This window comes from Stegostoma tigrinum, chromosome 31, assembly GCF_030684315.1.
Source record: "Stegostoma tigrinum isolate sSteTig4 chromosome 31, sSteTig4.hap1, whole genome shotgun sequence".
NCBI classification, from domain to species: Eukaryota; Metazoa; Chordata; class Chondrichthyes; order Orectolobiformes; family Stegostomatidae; genus Stegostoma; species Stegostoma tigrinum.
Genome location: NC_081384.1, coordinates 33,968,998 through 33,983,896, shown reverse-complemented (window position 1 = coordinate 33,983,896; position 14,899 = coordinate 33,968,998). Strand labels below are relative to the sequence as shown.

The window sequence follows — 14,899 nt, the reverse complement described above, 5'->3', positions numbered from 1 at the left end:
CATGTCTGGCAGCATCTGTAGAGGAGAAAACAGAGCTAACGTTTCGGGTCCGGTGACCCTTCCTCAGAACAGACATGAACCAGCCTTGATCCTGTCCTTGGTAGCGAATTTACATGCAAGGCCATTTGTTATGTGCCTTCCCAGAAAAACAAATAACCTGCAGAATGTACTTGCAGAAATTCCTGGTAAAATCCTATCTAATGAAAAATATATTCAACACAGCTACTCAATGTTTTGCTCATGGTTTTAATGACACACCATAAAGGTACCCAACGAAGTCTGTCATTGGCATGATTACTACATCATTACAGCTTCATTTAAATATACATACATCAAAAAGAGACACTTCCACCGTAAAAAGATTTACATCACACCAGAACAGTATTCATTACAATTCAGGAGATGGGGCCAGCACAGATAAACAAAGAATATCAGGGTATGACCATAATGGGGTTACGCCCATTATTCTATACAGATAAATCACAGCTATCAACTACCCAGTGGAAAGCCAATACAGAAAAGCTTGAATTTTAATTCTCTTGAATACTTGCACATTGTCAACAGCACAGACATACATACAGTACTGAAGGTAAGTTTCATTCCCAAACAAGACACCAAAACATTTATCAGTAGACATCTGCATTTCAGGTTTTGGTTTGAATATTTCCATAATCTTCCCAAAACTGGTATTTAAAGGTAGAAGAATCTCAATTGATTAAAGACAGAATTTTAGAAATGTTCTAGGAATGTGCTTGCCAATTTTTTGCATTTTGCTAGCATCTGTTAATACTCTAACTACCTACACACTGCCGCTGATGTCTTAAATTTTGACTGCATTGACTCACATAGACTATAGCATTTAGAAAACTACTAATCTCAGATACTGTATAAGACGATAAATGGGCATGGATCAAGGACATAAATGAAAAAGTACCCAGCAACTTTGGTAGTTGAACTTCTCAGAAAGGTCTTTAAAGTAACTGGCTTCCTTTAAGTAACTGGATTCTCATTGCTCTCCAGAGCAGTACTCCATCAGGTTGCTATTAATGTTGGAAACCAATGACTGTGCAAGGAGAGGAAAGGGAAGGCTACATTGGTGCGAGAGATTTTCACAGTCACGTTAGTGTTGTTTGGAGAAGTTGTTTGGCTCCAGAAAGATAAGTAGACCTACATGCATTTTAACAGCAACAAGCTGATCAGATAGTGCTTCATAATGGAGGAAAAGTGCATGATAAGTCAAGCAGGACAGACAAAGTTAAAGTGCCCTTTATTCCTTAAACCTGGGTTTCAAAAGTAGCCTTTGATACACTGCAAGGGTCGCTAGAACTTTGGAACTGGACGGTGCAGAACAGAGGAAAGCCATTTGGCACACTGCTTCTCAGCAATGTCAGTGTGGATTCAATCAAGTCAGTCAATGCTCCCTTTTTCCATATAACAAAGCTAGCCCATTATAAATACACAGGATATGTATAACACAAACCATTTCATCTGTTATTTCTGAATACTGTTTCATTTTCACTTCCATCACCATACTTCATTTGTTCGTTGGATCCCTGACTATCTGGTACTGATGAATTCCGAGTGGACATCAGTTCATCCAAGTGTGACAGCGGCCATTCTTGGATATACAAAGAAAAACAGTGGACTTTCCATGTTGCACATCGGAATAGATGAAAAGGAGAGGTACATTTCTACAGTATTCATATTATATCTTTATAGTTAATCCCAGTTAAATCTTAATTTGCCAAAAAAATTCCAGCTATCAGCAATTTATCGTTCCAATTACAGTCTCATCCGGCCTATGGTATCAGGTTGCAGGAGAAGCTCTTACATTACCTCGTTGTTTACCTGGTGTCATTTATGAGGGATTTTATAGAGAATACAGCCTTTTCAAGCTTGGTCGGCCATTTCAGAATCCATGCATATAGTTATTCAGCTTAAAAACATCTCAAAGTAAGGTACTTAAAATGCACAAGAAGTGATTACCAACTATTCAGTTCCTACTGGCTACTAATTAATCTGTACCCACATCACATCGTGCCTTTCAAATCTTAACTACTCCTGGCAGAAATATGGCTTTCCTCATATCACTTTTCAGTCTCTTACCATTCAGATTTCTGTATGCTCTTATTAACCCTACATACATTTTAAAACACTTTCTCTTACACTATCCAAACCTTTCATAACTGAAATCTATTTGGCTTCTCTGCTGTAAGGAGAACATTCTTGTAACACTATTATAGATGATCATCAAGAAGAGCCATGAACCATTTTTACATCACATCAGCTCCATAATTCACAGGGACCCAAAATAAAATTAGACAGTGATCAGTACATTTCTTAGGTTATACCAGTCGTAATTTCCTACGATTCTCTCCTATCCACAGGAGCTTTAAGAGTAAGTGGCTAGAAAATATGAGCATTTCTGCTAGGACTACGATTTGTACAAACTTAATTTTTTAAACCAGTGATCCCACTGAAGAGCAGGATTAGGTAGAGAAAAAGACAGCTGAAAATAAGGAACATGTCTGACAGTACTCAGAGGCAGAAGAAAATGCTGACTTACTGCAATTCAACAAAGTATAAAAGAAACTTATGTAGCACAAGCACAGACTTTGATATATATTGTACATTAAAATAATTCATCCAAGAGAAAGATTCAACTGTAATTTTTTTTTTTAAGTCAATATGGTGCAGAGATTTAGATTTTTGACACACATAAACGGGAGACTCAGTAAATACTTGCATAGCACAAGAAGCCATACAAGCGTCAGTATTTAAAATGCATAAAACTCAAAAAACCTGACCTGCACCAAGTGTAGATGTCACCCAAAGAAAATTCAAAAGTGACAATCAAATGAAGTTCAAGTGGTCCCTGTAATGCCAAGACAAGACTTGCTCAGTTGCAGCATACCCCAAATGCAACTAATCTTCATTTACATGTGTGACAGTATGTGCAAAATCCTGCTGCAAAATTTCCACTATCTTCAGTTCTTACAGAGCAATTTATTATTGGATTCTTCGGACAGAACTAATCCAACACATTCTAGGGTTCCAAAACAATGACACTGGCTAGGATTTTTAACTTCATCTCTGAGCCACTCAGCCCCTACATCCATGAAATTTAATGTATAACACTGGATTTTATTTGAGGGAATTGGGGGGAGGCAAGAAGGAAGGTGACTGAAAGAGCTCTGGATACTGACAAATGAAAATATCCCTGTAATGAATTTAGTAAATTTTCCATATTAAAGCCTAATGAAACCAAGAATGCAGATGTCTTTTTAATTTAAGACATGTAAGAGAATTGACTTTGCAAGGAACATGCAAGATGCTAAATTTTAGACTGAAGATTCATTTTTCCAAGTTAAATGGTCAAGTTAGTGCTTCATTTGTTGGCACCAATTCACAATGCCCATCAAAACTGTAATTCCTGTTTCTAATCCCAATTACTCCGGCGATGAGGATCACTGCAAAACACAACAATCAGAAATCAGTACTGAAAATAATTTTTTATTCATGCAGCAATTTCTAACTCTGTTTGTTAACTCAATTATTCGTATGTCCTCATAACCAGCTTCAGTCTTTGCATCCTCCATGGCAATGAGGCCACCCAAAACTCTGCTACCCATATCCCAACTCTGATTAAGTCTAGTTCATCAATCATCCTTGAGTCTATTGCTTCCACACTTGGTAATGCCTTGTTGTTTAAGTTCTCAGCACAACTTACAAATTCTTCCATATGCTCTTCTTTCAATATCTCAAATCTCCTCCATTTCTGTAACTGTTCAACATCTCTGTACTTGTCTAATTCTAGTCTCTTGTATATCTCCAATTTTCATCACTTTATAGGTAGTGACAATATCTTAAATTGTCAGTCTCATAAGCTCTGAAATGCCTTTCCCAAATCTCTCTCTCTCTCTGTCTCTGCTTCCCCTTGAAAACACTCTTTAAAACCTACATCTTAGACTAAGCTTTTAGGAAACTGCTAGAGTTCTGTCTCAAATGTAACTGATAATGCTCTACCACAGAACAGAACGTCTGCCCCACTGAATCTATGTTGATTCTTTCAAACGACATCCATTTAGCTCCAGTCTACTGCTCTTTCCCAAATCCTTGCAATTTTTCTTTTTCAAGTATTTATGAAATTTCTTTCTGAAGACAATTGCTGATTCTGTATCCACCACTCTATCATGATGGTGCTTCCCAAATCCTAACCATTTGCTGTCTAAGTGGAATTTTCTTTATGGTGCTTTTGGGACTTTTGTCAACCATCTTAAATCAGTGTCCTGTGATTATTGATTCTCCAACCAATGGAATGGAAACAGTTTCTCTGTATTTACTCTGTCAAAACCTCTCATGATTTTTGAGCACCTCTCTCAAATCTCCTCTCTGGTCCAAAGAAAATAATATCAGTTTTATTAATCTATTTGCATAATTGCAATAACAAAACTTCGAAACCAGTTTAGTAAGTGAGCAGATAAAAATTAAACTATTCCCATTGGTGAGAAAACAGGGAAGAGACTAATTCATAAAATAATCAATGGTGATAGGATGAAAAGCTTTTCACACAGTGAGTAGTAGAGATCTGGAGTGCGCTTCTGAAGTGTGTGGGAGATTCAATCAAGACAGTCAAGAGGGAATTGGATTATTAATCGAAAAGGGAAGAATCTCTTCTCTTTTGTACCAGTTGTTAATTGCAGTATTACGCCACATTAGCTAGTTACTTCATTGAGTAAGCTTTTGGAGAGCTGGTTAGGCATTTAAACTTCGAGTATGGCTATGGCATATGCATCACAATATTGTGCAGTCACCGATACCAAATAACCCTCAGGTGAAGTATTGACATAGACAACATTTTGATAACATGGTGGTTCAGTGCTAGCACTGCTGCCTCACAACACTAGGGACTCGGGTTCGATTCCACCCTTGAGTGAATGAGTGAAGTTCTCCCCATGTCTGTGTGGGTTCCCTCTGGATTCCTCCCATGATCCAAAGATGTGCTGGTAAGGTGGATTGGCCATATTAAATTGCCCCAGTGTTCAGGGATGTTAAGGTTAGGGGGGGTTAGCCATGGAAAATATAGTAGTGGGTTCGGTCTGGGTGGTGTGCTCTTCGAAGGGTTGGTACAAACTTGACAGGCCATACTGCTTCTGTACTGTAGGGATTCTATGAACATTTCAACTTATAGGCACTTCTCAGTAGCAGCACATCATCAATACAGGTAAGATTGTAACCAAGGCACAGAAAGGAATTTTCAGACAGGTGGGGCTTACTTAAACCAGGATTAAATAGGGAGGCTTCTGAGGATATTTTTGTTGACAAAGGTAGATGTGCCCAAGGTGGAAAAGTTCAGGAAGAGAACTGGTTACTGCAGGGTCATCATTAAGGCATCTATCACCAATGATGGGTCAGAGACCAAAGTAGTAAAACAAGTCACATACGAAGCCACTGACTTGGAGAAGATGGCAGAGGTGGAGCCAAGTTCTAGAAGCATTCAAAGGCCAAGAAAAGAATTTTAAAAGGATAATCTGTAAAAGAAAAATCTAAAAGGGCTGGTAATCTGTACTCTTAGTCCTTTCCCATCTATCATACGGTTTCAAACTTAACAAAACACATCACTTAAATTCCCTCAGAACAACATTGTTTCCCTGTCATGAATACAGTGTCTTAGTATTTCAATTGGGGTAACTTTAGCTCCACTAATTTAAAACACTGTCAGCATTGTTTACACTGTGAACCATAACAATATTCTTAAAAGTAATAGATTGTATGACCTAACTAGAGGGCTGTGACTTAATTACAGGCTACAACCATCCATAAGCATTCGAGTCTCATTCCCGCAGTTAGAATATTATCTGAACTCTGATTTGTAAAGAGTTTTATTACAGGCTCTGAGTACACTTTCTATCATTTTGTGTTTGCACCTAACTCTAATCAGAAAATCAATAGCTCCTCATGCATTCGCAGTGATATTTAAAGGAGGAAAATGCAAATAATACTAACAAAGTAATAACTGAATCTGATCACTAATTGAATATTGCGTACATTTATTGGAATGGAATGTCAAGTTTGAGGACAGTTCAAGAAACATCACCCATGCAATACTTTTCCCTCTAATAACTATTGCAGTAGATAGTGACTCATGACGATTTAATGAGGTAGATGGAGTGGGGAATAACAAAAAACTAACCTTCCTTCTTCTTTTAGCAGTGCTAGAAACTTGTTCACGCGATGTTCAGGACCCATCTGAAAGATAAATTAAGACTAATGTGAAACTATGTTTCGTGTATAAGCATTAAAATCAAGGAGTAAATCAGTCAGTTTATCTGAAAGGGAAAATATTTCATATTTATAATCACACTGTTTTCTTCCCAAAACACTTCACAGCCATTTAAGTATGTTTGATGTGCCATTATTGCTGTAATATAAGCAAACAACAAAGTTGATTTGCACAACAAAAAATTCTGGAAACAGCAATTAGATAAATATACCGATGATCTGTTTGCAAATGATGATTGAGAGATCGATGTTGGCTAGGACACTGTTTTGTTCTGTTTCTCTTTGAATAGCAATATAGGATCTTTTACTTCAACCAGAAATGAAGTTTAAATTGCATCCAAAAGGCAGCAATCCTCGAATACTGCAGTATGCATTAGTCTAAATTATCTAAATAAACCTCATGATTGGGACTTGAACCCACAACATTCTGACTTAAAGGCAAGTGTGCTATCATGTAAGAGGAGGGCAAATATCAGTTGCCACACAGTAGATTATGTAGCACTGCTTTGTTTGCCATTAAATTAACTTCTAGAATAACACACCAGTTCTTTTTTGCTGGACTACATGACTTACAAATATAGTAAGGGCAGATACTGCAGCAATCATTTGATCCTTCAGAAAAACCTTCTGCCAATATGCATTTGTTCTGCCCACCCCCTCAAAGTGGTTCACAGCACACTTGCTCGCATTTATTCATCAATAACTAATTAAATTTTCATTCTTCTCACTTGACCAACATTCAGTGAAGTTAAAGGAGTTCAAGGTATTTTCCTGGTAGGACGAAATTTTTAGCCTAAGGACAATCCCTAAAAATAGACAACTTGCTTATGAGAAAAGCTGGAGAATTTGGGTGCACTTTAAACATAGCCAAGAGGAGATGCTACAGAAGTACACGAGACATTAAAAGATAAACAAGTGGTAAACACAAAGCACTACTTCTAAGTAACTGAAGACACAGGGTAAAACTACATCATAAAATTTTACAGGAAGCCATTCAACCCACTCTGTCTGTACTGGCTCCTGAAAGCGCTGCCCAGATAATCCCATTCTCCAGTCCCATCTCTGAAGCTCTCTAGACTAAATCACTTTCAGAAAGTGATCTAGCTCTCTAACGGCCAACTTTGCACTGATATAGCCAAGTTCAACATCGACAAAATGGCCCTCACTTGGAACCGGCATCCAATTTGGTTTTGTTCTTGAGAATAAGTGAAATAATGTGAAACGCAAGCTGGATAAAGCTAACCCTTTCATCGAGGATATCAGAGGTAATACGGGTCAAATGGCTTCCCTCAATAAAATTTATTCTGTGATTGTACAGAATAGGAAAATCTCAATCAATCCTACTCTGATAAATTAGAAGATCTTAGCCAGGAGAGCTGCAAACTTGATTCCTGCGTGGGGAAAGCAAAATTCTTATTCCTGACTAGACTGAGCGACATTTGCTGGAAGGTGCAACAGCGCAAATAGTGCAAGAGGAGAAAATGGCTCAGCTACAGAGTGGAGTCACTGAATAGCCTGTTAACCTTGACAGTCAATGCTTTAACATACTTCCACGTTACCTGTAACAAGCAAATTAAGAGTCTTCATTAAGTACTGCCATGATCATTCGAGAATTCAAGAGTAAAAACACTGTAGCTCTACATCATTTGATTCTAATGCCAGTTCTCTTTGACCCGCTCATTATTATTACCAAACCTGAACCGAACTACTAGAAGTGTTAGAGACATAACCTGGAGACCATTTTTGATTTTCACATACAGACAACAAATGATCCACAGAACATGAAACATTTCCAGGCTAACATTCTCATATTGGGCATAAAGCCATTAATAACACACTGCTTAGGACTTGGAATGGAGATGACTTTAATATTGCATTTGACAGCGCTTTTCCTAATCAAATATTTTTCATGTTCCAGACTGTGAAACCATAAGCACTTAATTTTCTAACTGTCATGAAGTCAGATTAGGAGGAAGAGATTAATAAGAAATTACACTTAACCATGTTTAAAAACACTCAAGTTTCAATCAATCATTCTTCTCAACATATTACTCTCAGTTATCTCCTATAGTCACCAAGAAACTAGAAGGTCATTGCTCTTACTCACTGGAGTAACTTCTGCTGATAAGCATTCTAAGATGGTATGGTAACAATGGGTCAATGTACTATTACACGCAGCAGGTACGAGAGATAAGAGTTATAAGCACTCATTACTTCCAACAGAAATGTGGGGCACATACAATATCACAATCTTTCCAACGCAGCTTCCACTATGCTAGATCTTGCACTAGTCTTCACAGCACCTTTTCAGTCCCCAAATGTATTCAGGAGCAGCTGCCCTCTGGTCTTTTCAACTGCATAAAACAAAACAACAGAGTCTCTGCTCTATTTTCACAGACTGGAAACAGTTCTTGGTATTGAAGACTGTCAAACAGAACAGTTCCATTTGGGGAAAACCTTATACATTTCCTCTTTACAGCAATGTTAACATGTTCCTGAATTGCCGAGTTGAAAAACAGGTTGACTCAAATCCCACAGCATTAGCTTTCTACTTACCTTTGGCTACTCAGCTGTTCAATCCAACTGCAATTTCAGTGTAAATGGGCATTTCTTGGAAATGAATGACATCATAATCAGGAGACAAACGAACTCCCTTTCACAATACTACTCAACCAACTCTTGTCTTTAAGGAACACTACGCAAAGGGAAATACAGGTTTTTAACCCCCAAGACATACTTTTCCTAAAGTTTGTGGATTGCTAAAACTGCTGATCAAAGTGGGCCAGTACTAAAGCAAAATAAGCAAGGCCATGAGATTGGCAAATAGGTAAAATAGAGCAAAGATTGGTAAAACATTCAAAACCAATTAAAAACATCTATTACGCAGCTTAAACTAGCTGATTCACTCAGAACAAGGTGACTTATAGTAACAAAATCTAAATTTTAGAAGATCAGTTTACTTAAATATTAAAAAAAGCCTTTTGGTCATTTGTGGTGGTTTTGGTTTTCTATCAAAGAGAAAACCGATGACCTTCCTAAAATTACTCCTTTATTTACGTGGCACATTTAACGTAATAAAATGTCCCTTGTCTCAGCTGTCAGTATCTTACTCTCTCTCCAATTTCTTCCAGCTCTACAGCCCTCTGAGATAATTGTACTTACTGGTCTTTTGTGGATTTCCAATTTAATTCCTGCCACCACTGGCGGCTCTGGCTTCTCGAAAAGTGCATTATACCACAATGTCTTATGACACAAAACACGGTAGAGGGCCACATCATAGTCAGGATTTTTGTGAATGGTGTAGATTATAAGGTATGTTTTAGGAGGAAAACAAGGGAAAAAGCAGGCAGAATTCAAGCTTAGAGCCTGGGCATCAGTAAACAAAACCACCTTGGTGGTCTGATAAAAATTGGAGAATCACAAAAAGCCAGATTTAGATAGGATAGGTAAGACAGAAAGAAAGAGAGTGAGAGAGTAAAGGGGGGAGCACGAGAATGAGAAAGGAGCCAGGGACAGATCTGAAAACAGGATTGTGAATTCTAAAATCAAGGTGCTCCTGGATTTGAAACTAATGCAAGTTAGTGAGTATATGGGAGATAAGTGAATGCGATTTGATTCGAGTTTTGGGCAGACAGGCTTGAAGGCCTTGATTCTTGCAACAGGTACAATGTTGGAGAACAGACAGGACTGTGTTGGAATAGTCATTTTAGGGGTAACAAAGGCATGAATAAGGATTTCAGCAGCTGAAGTAGTTAGGCAATGTCTGGAAGACAGCAATATACAGCATTAAGGATGGTGTGAATGTGTGGTTGGAAACCTGACCACCTGCTTTAGTCTCAGATGGTTGCCAAGATGAGAGATGGAGTCAGTTGCTAGGGAACACAGCTTGAAGCAGGGACCAAACGTTAGGTTCAGTCTTCATAATATATAGTTGCTGGAAATTTCTGCTCATCTGGTACTAGACCCTGGATAAACAGTCTGAGAATTTAGCAGTCCGAGGAATCAAGAGGTGGTAGCAATATAGAGGTGGACGTTGCCAGTATACACATGAAAATTAACTCTGTGCTTTCAGATGATGATGCTAAGGTGCAACTTGTAGATGAGTGATATATAAAAGATATCATTGTTTTCTTTAATTAGGATTCTTGGATTAAGGCAATAGTATTTTTATTTTAAAAAGGGGTTCCTTAAACTAGCAGTTACATTTCACAAAAGTCTACATTTCCATGAAAACCACAAACGTTGCCTATAAAACATACCCTAACGAAATACAAAGACAAAGCACTTTCTGTAATTAAAAATATTTTATGAACACACCCAACAAGCACAAACTTTTCTTGATTTTTAAAAAATAAACATACACTTAGAGCCACTTTAACACAATTAACATACCTAGATGTACTTCAATATAACATGTTTTCCTCAAATGTTTGTAAAACAAACTTTGACGATCTTTGTTCAAACAAGACCTCATGATTCAGTGGACATGGATCTGGAGAAATGTATGATACCCAGAAATGTTCATAATCTACAATTCATCTAACTTTTTTTTTTGCTGCATGGACCTCTGAGGTCTGTGTGCAGCAACAACTTTCACAAGCAGAAGTCAATACAATAGTACACTGAGCTGTATGAATGGAACCGCTGAGGGGCTGCAAGGCCTCAGCTTGGAGGGAACAGTGTTCACAACCATAAACTCTGGATAAAAGCAATTATAAACTATAAACTTAAAGGCTATTTCTTAGTTCATCAAAATTACAATAAATTTCTGTAGCACACAAGAGATAGATCTTGGAGACTCTGTGTCATTAATTAAAGGATTCATCACAAAAATCTGTTGCAAACCACACACAATCACTTGCTTACAAGGTCAAAATCAAGTGTGGTTCGTTAAATTTGTAATTCGATTCTAAATAAAACTGGACTAAATGATTTATGCAACTAGCATAGTTAAAATTGTAGTTTAGCTTGGATCTCTTAAATACACAGCATGAGAAGGGAAACCGTGCCAAACCTGGTGATGTAGTAGCTTGGCATGGATTTTCTACATATATCCAATTACAAAGGGTAAGACCATGGATTGGTGCAAGACCTTGTGTCATGGCACTAGGGTTGACCTCCCAATGAAAACACTCCTTCTTTGACAAAATTACTGAGTAACCAGCCATACAAATTATTAGGACACAGGTCCATTTGTTAGTCAGTTACAAGAGATGATCTCAGCTTTGGTAACATGTTATGTCCTGACAATTGAAATCAGCAATAAATGCAGAGGTTTCATCAGAACATAAATTTGAAATAATAAATTATATTACTCTCCCCACAGATGTTGTCAGATCTGCTGAGCTTTCCCAAGCACTTTTCCAGTGGCTTCACCCTGCAGTAACCAGCATCTGCAGTATTTTGCTTTCAAACAGTGATCAGCACCCTCGTTTAAGCAAGGAACTATTAACCAAGGCTTGCTCCTGTCCACAAAAACCATTCTTGTGACGTTGATCAAAATTTCTACTTAGAAGTCTGTAAAGATCAGAATTAGGCTCTTCTGCGATGCTACCACTGTCAGATAGCACAGCCTGCCTAGTATGTCTCAAAGTGAAGTGAAGAATTCTCTCTCATATGTAGCATAAAACCATGCCCATGTGCTTGTGTAGTCATTAACATAATTAAATAGCGGCACCAAACAGTATGAAATCTTCACGGATAGATCGTTGCCAGACAGTTTAAAGGTAGGTAAGAACATTTAAAATTTGTTCATGGGATGTGGACATTGTTGGCTAAGTCAGTGTTTATCGCCAATCTCCAACTGTCCTGAAGACAATGGTGTGCTTCCTTTTTGATCTGCTGCAACCCTTTGGGTGCAGGTATACTCACAGTGATGTTAGGGAAGCAATTTCAGGATTTTGCTCCAGTGGATAGTGAAGGAATGTTGATATAATTTCAAGTCAAGGTGGTGCACGGCTTGGAGGTGGACTGCAGATGGTGGCGTGTTCTTGTCTTTACAGATGCTGGAAGTCATGGTTTGGAACGTGTTGTTGGAGAAACCTTGGTGAGGTACTGCTGTGCTATCATGAACATGGCGAGAAGTTGTAGTTTAGGATGTCAATCAGGCTTTGTCTGGACTGGTGTTCAGCTTCTTGAAGTCAATGAAGCTATACCCATCCGGCAGAAAATATTAAATTACATTTCTGATTTGTCCCTTGTGGCTTGCAGTCTGGCACAGGGAGATAGGAGTTATCGGCCACAGAATACCCAACCTTTTGACCTGCTTCTGTAGCCACAGTAGTTACATTCAATTTAAATTTATGGTCAGTGGCAATGTTCTGGAGGTTGATAATGGGGATTGAGTTACAGTAATGACATTAAATGTTAAAGGGAGATGGTTAAATTCTGCCATGTTTGAGATGGTCATTGACAGGCAATAGCATGGCACATTTGCTACTTGCCACTTATCAGCCCTAATCTAGCTGTTATCTTGCTACATGTGAACATATGATGCTTCACTATCTGAGGAACACTGTGCAATCATCAGTGAATATGCCCATTTCTAGCCTCATGACGGTAGAACAGGAAATGATGAAGCAGCTGAAGACAAGGAGCTCTGTTAGTGATATGTAGCCTGGGTCTGATTTGATTGGCCTGCAACAACCACAATTTTCTTCCTTTTTGCTTGATGTGACCCCAACGAACAATGTTTCTCTTAATTTCCAAGGGTTTACATTTTTCTAGGACCCCTTAATGTCATACTCTGGCAAATGCTGTCTTGATGCAATGGCAGTCATTCTCAGCTCACTGCTGAAGATCATCTCTTTTGTCCACATTTGGACCAAGGCTGCGATGAGGTCAGGAGCTGAGTTATCATACAAGAACCTACTCTGAGCGTCAGACATCAAGTTATCCCCTAGTAAGTGCTGCTGGCTTCCTTTGGCCACTTTGCTAATGATTGAGAGTAAAGTTATGGGTCCATAAATGGGTGAGTTAGATTTGTCCTGCTTTTTGTGGTCCGGACATATCCATTCAATTTTCTTGATTGCCAGCTAGATACCAATGTTGCAATGCATTGAAGCAGCTGGGCAACAGAATGGCTAATTCAAAAGCCCAAGTCTTCAGTACTGTTTTCAGGATCCAGTGCCTTGACACAGCCTTCAGTTGTTTGATTCACTTCATGAAATATCAACAAACAAGTTAAAGACTGGCATTTGCAATTCTGGAGGAGGCTGAGATGGGTGATTCAGGATGTGAGTTTGCTCGCTGAGCTGGAAGGTTAGTTTTCAGACGTTTCGTCACCATTCTAGGTAACATCATCAGTGAGCCTCCGACGAAGCGCTGGTGTTATGTCCCGCTTTCTATTTATCTGGTTAGGTTTCCTTGGGTTAGTGATGTCATTTCCTGTTTTTTACCATCCCCTGAGAAAAAGAACAGGAAATGACATCACCAATGCAGGAAATGACAGTACCAACCGAAGGAAACCTAACCAGATAAATAGAAAGCGGGACATAACACCAGCGCTTCGTCGGAGGCTCACTGATGATGTTACCTAGAATGGTGACGAAACGTCTGAAAACTAACCTTCCAGCTCAGCGAGCAAACTCACATCCAGAACCTCAACATGGGTGATTCACTTGTCATCTCAAGGTGAAGATGGATACAAATATATCAGCCTCGCTCTTTGCACCGATGTGCTGGAAGTCTTCATAAAAGATGGTGGCGTCTGTGGAGCCACCTCTTATCAGTTATTGAACTGTCGATGACCATTCACAACTGGATGTAGCAGTACTATAGAGCTTAAGTCTGCTTTGTTGATTGTGGGATCACTTAGCGCCATCTATTGCATGCTACATCTGCTATTTGGCATGCAAATAACCCCATGGTGTAGCTTCATCAGGTTGATACCTCATTTTTGGACATTCCCGCTGCTGCTGCTGGAAAACCTTCCTACACTCTTCGTTGAGCTGAGGTTGATTTCCTGGCTAGATGGTAATGGTAGATTGGGAGATATGGTAGACCATGAGGTCATTAGGGCTCTTCCACTAACACCACTGATGCCAAATCAGCTGATAATTTTAAATCAGGTTTGACAGGTTTGTGTTAACTGTAGGTATTAGAGGATAAAGGCAGGTATATGGAATTAGGTCACAGCACAACAGTGATCACACTTAAATGAGGCAAAATGGTCTCCTTCTGCACCCATGTTCCTTGGGACTACTTAATGTGAAACTCCAGAGGGGGAAAAAACACTTACCTTCCTGAGAGGGTGTTGTGTGTATTATATTTTATTTATAAGAAATACAAAAAGAAACTATTTGACATTTCCTTGAAGAATATTAGTTTTGATTTCAATGCGACAGTATTATTTTGTCTTTAAGAAGTTGAATACTGACTTTTCCAAGTTAAAATTCAGAACTGTAAGATTGTTATTCGTTTATTCAAAAAGTAGTAAATTTGCTGATTTTGAATTAAAACAAAACTCCTTGAAGAGGAGAACTTTTTGCGTTAAAAAGCAGAATAATTTCACCAATTGATCTATTTCATTGCAAAGGACAATTGAAGGACAGCTTACTAGGATTTAGAGCTCGAGAAGATGTGGATTAAAACACTGCATGTGAGCCAAAGTAATGTC

The 14,899-nt window shown here is 38.5% G+C and overlaps 1 protein-coding gene across 1 annotated transcript in view; it reads right to left on the bottom strand.

Moving 5' to 3' along the window:
- Positions 1 to 226: 226 nt before the first annotated feature.
- Positions 227 to 14,899, bottom strand: part of LOC125466299 (vesicle-fusing ATPase) — a 223,030-nt gene continuing 208,357 nt past the window's right edge. The window contains exons 20-21 of the mRNA XM_048560618.2: positions 6,194 to 6,249; positions 227 to 3,470 (exon numbers count right to left, since the gene is read on the bottom strand). Coding sequence (XP_048416575.1) covers positions 3,440 to 3,470; positions 6,194 to 6,249 — 87 coding nt within the window. The 3' untranslated portion in view covers positions 227 to 3,439. The remainder of the gene's footprint in view (positions 3,471 to 6,193; positions 6,250 to 14,899) is intronic.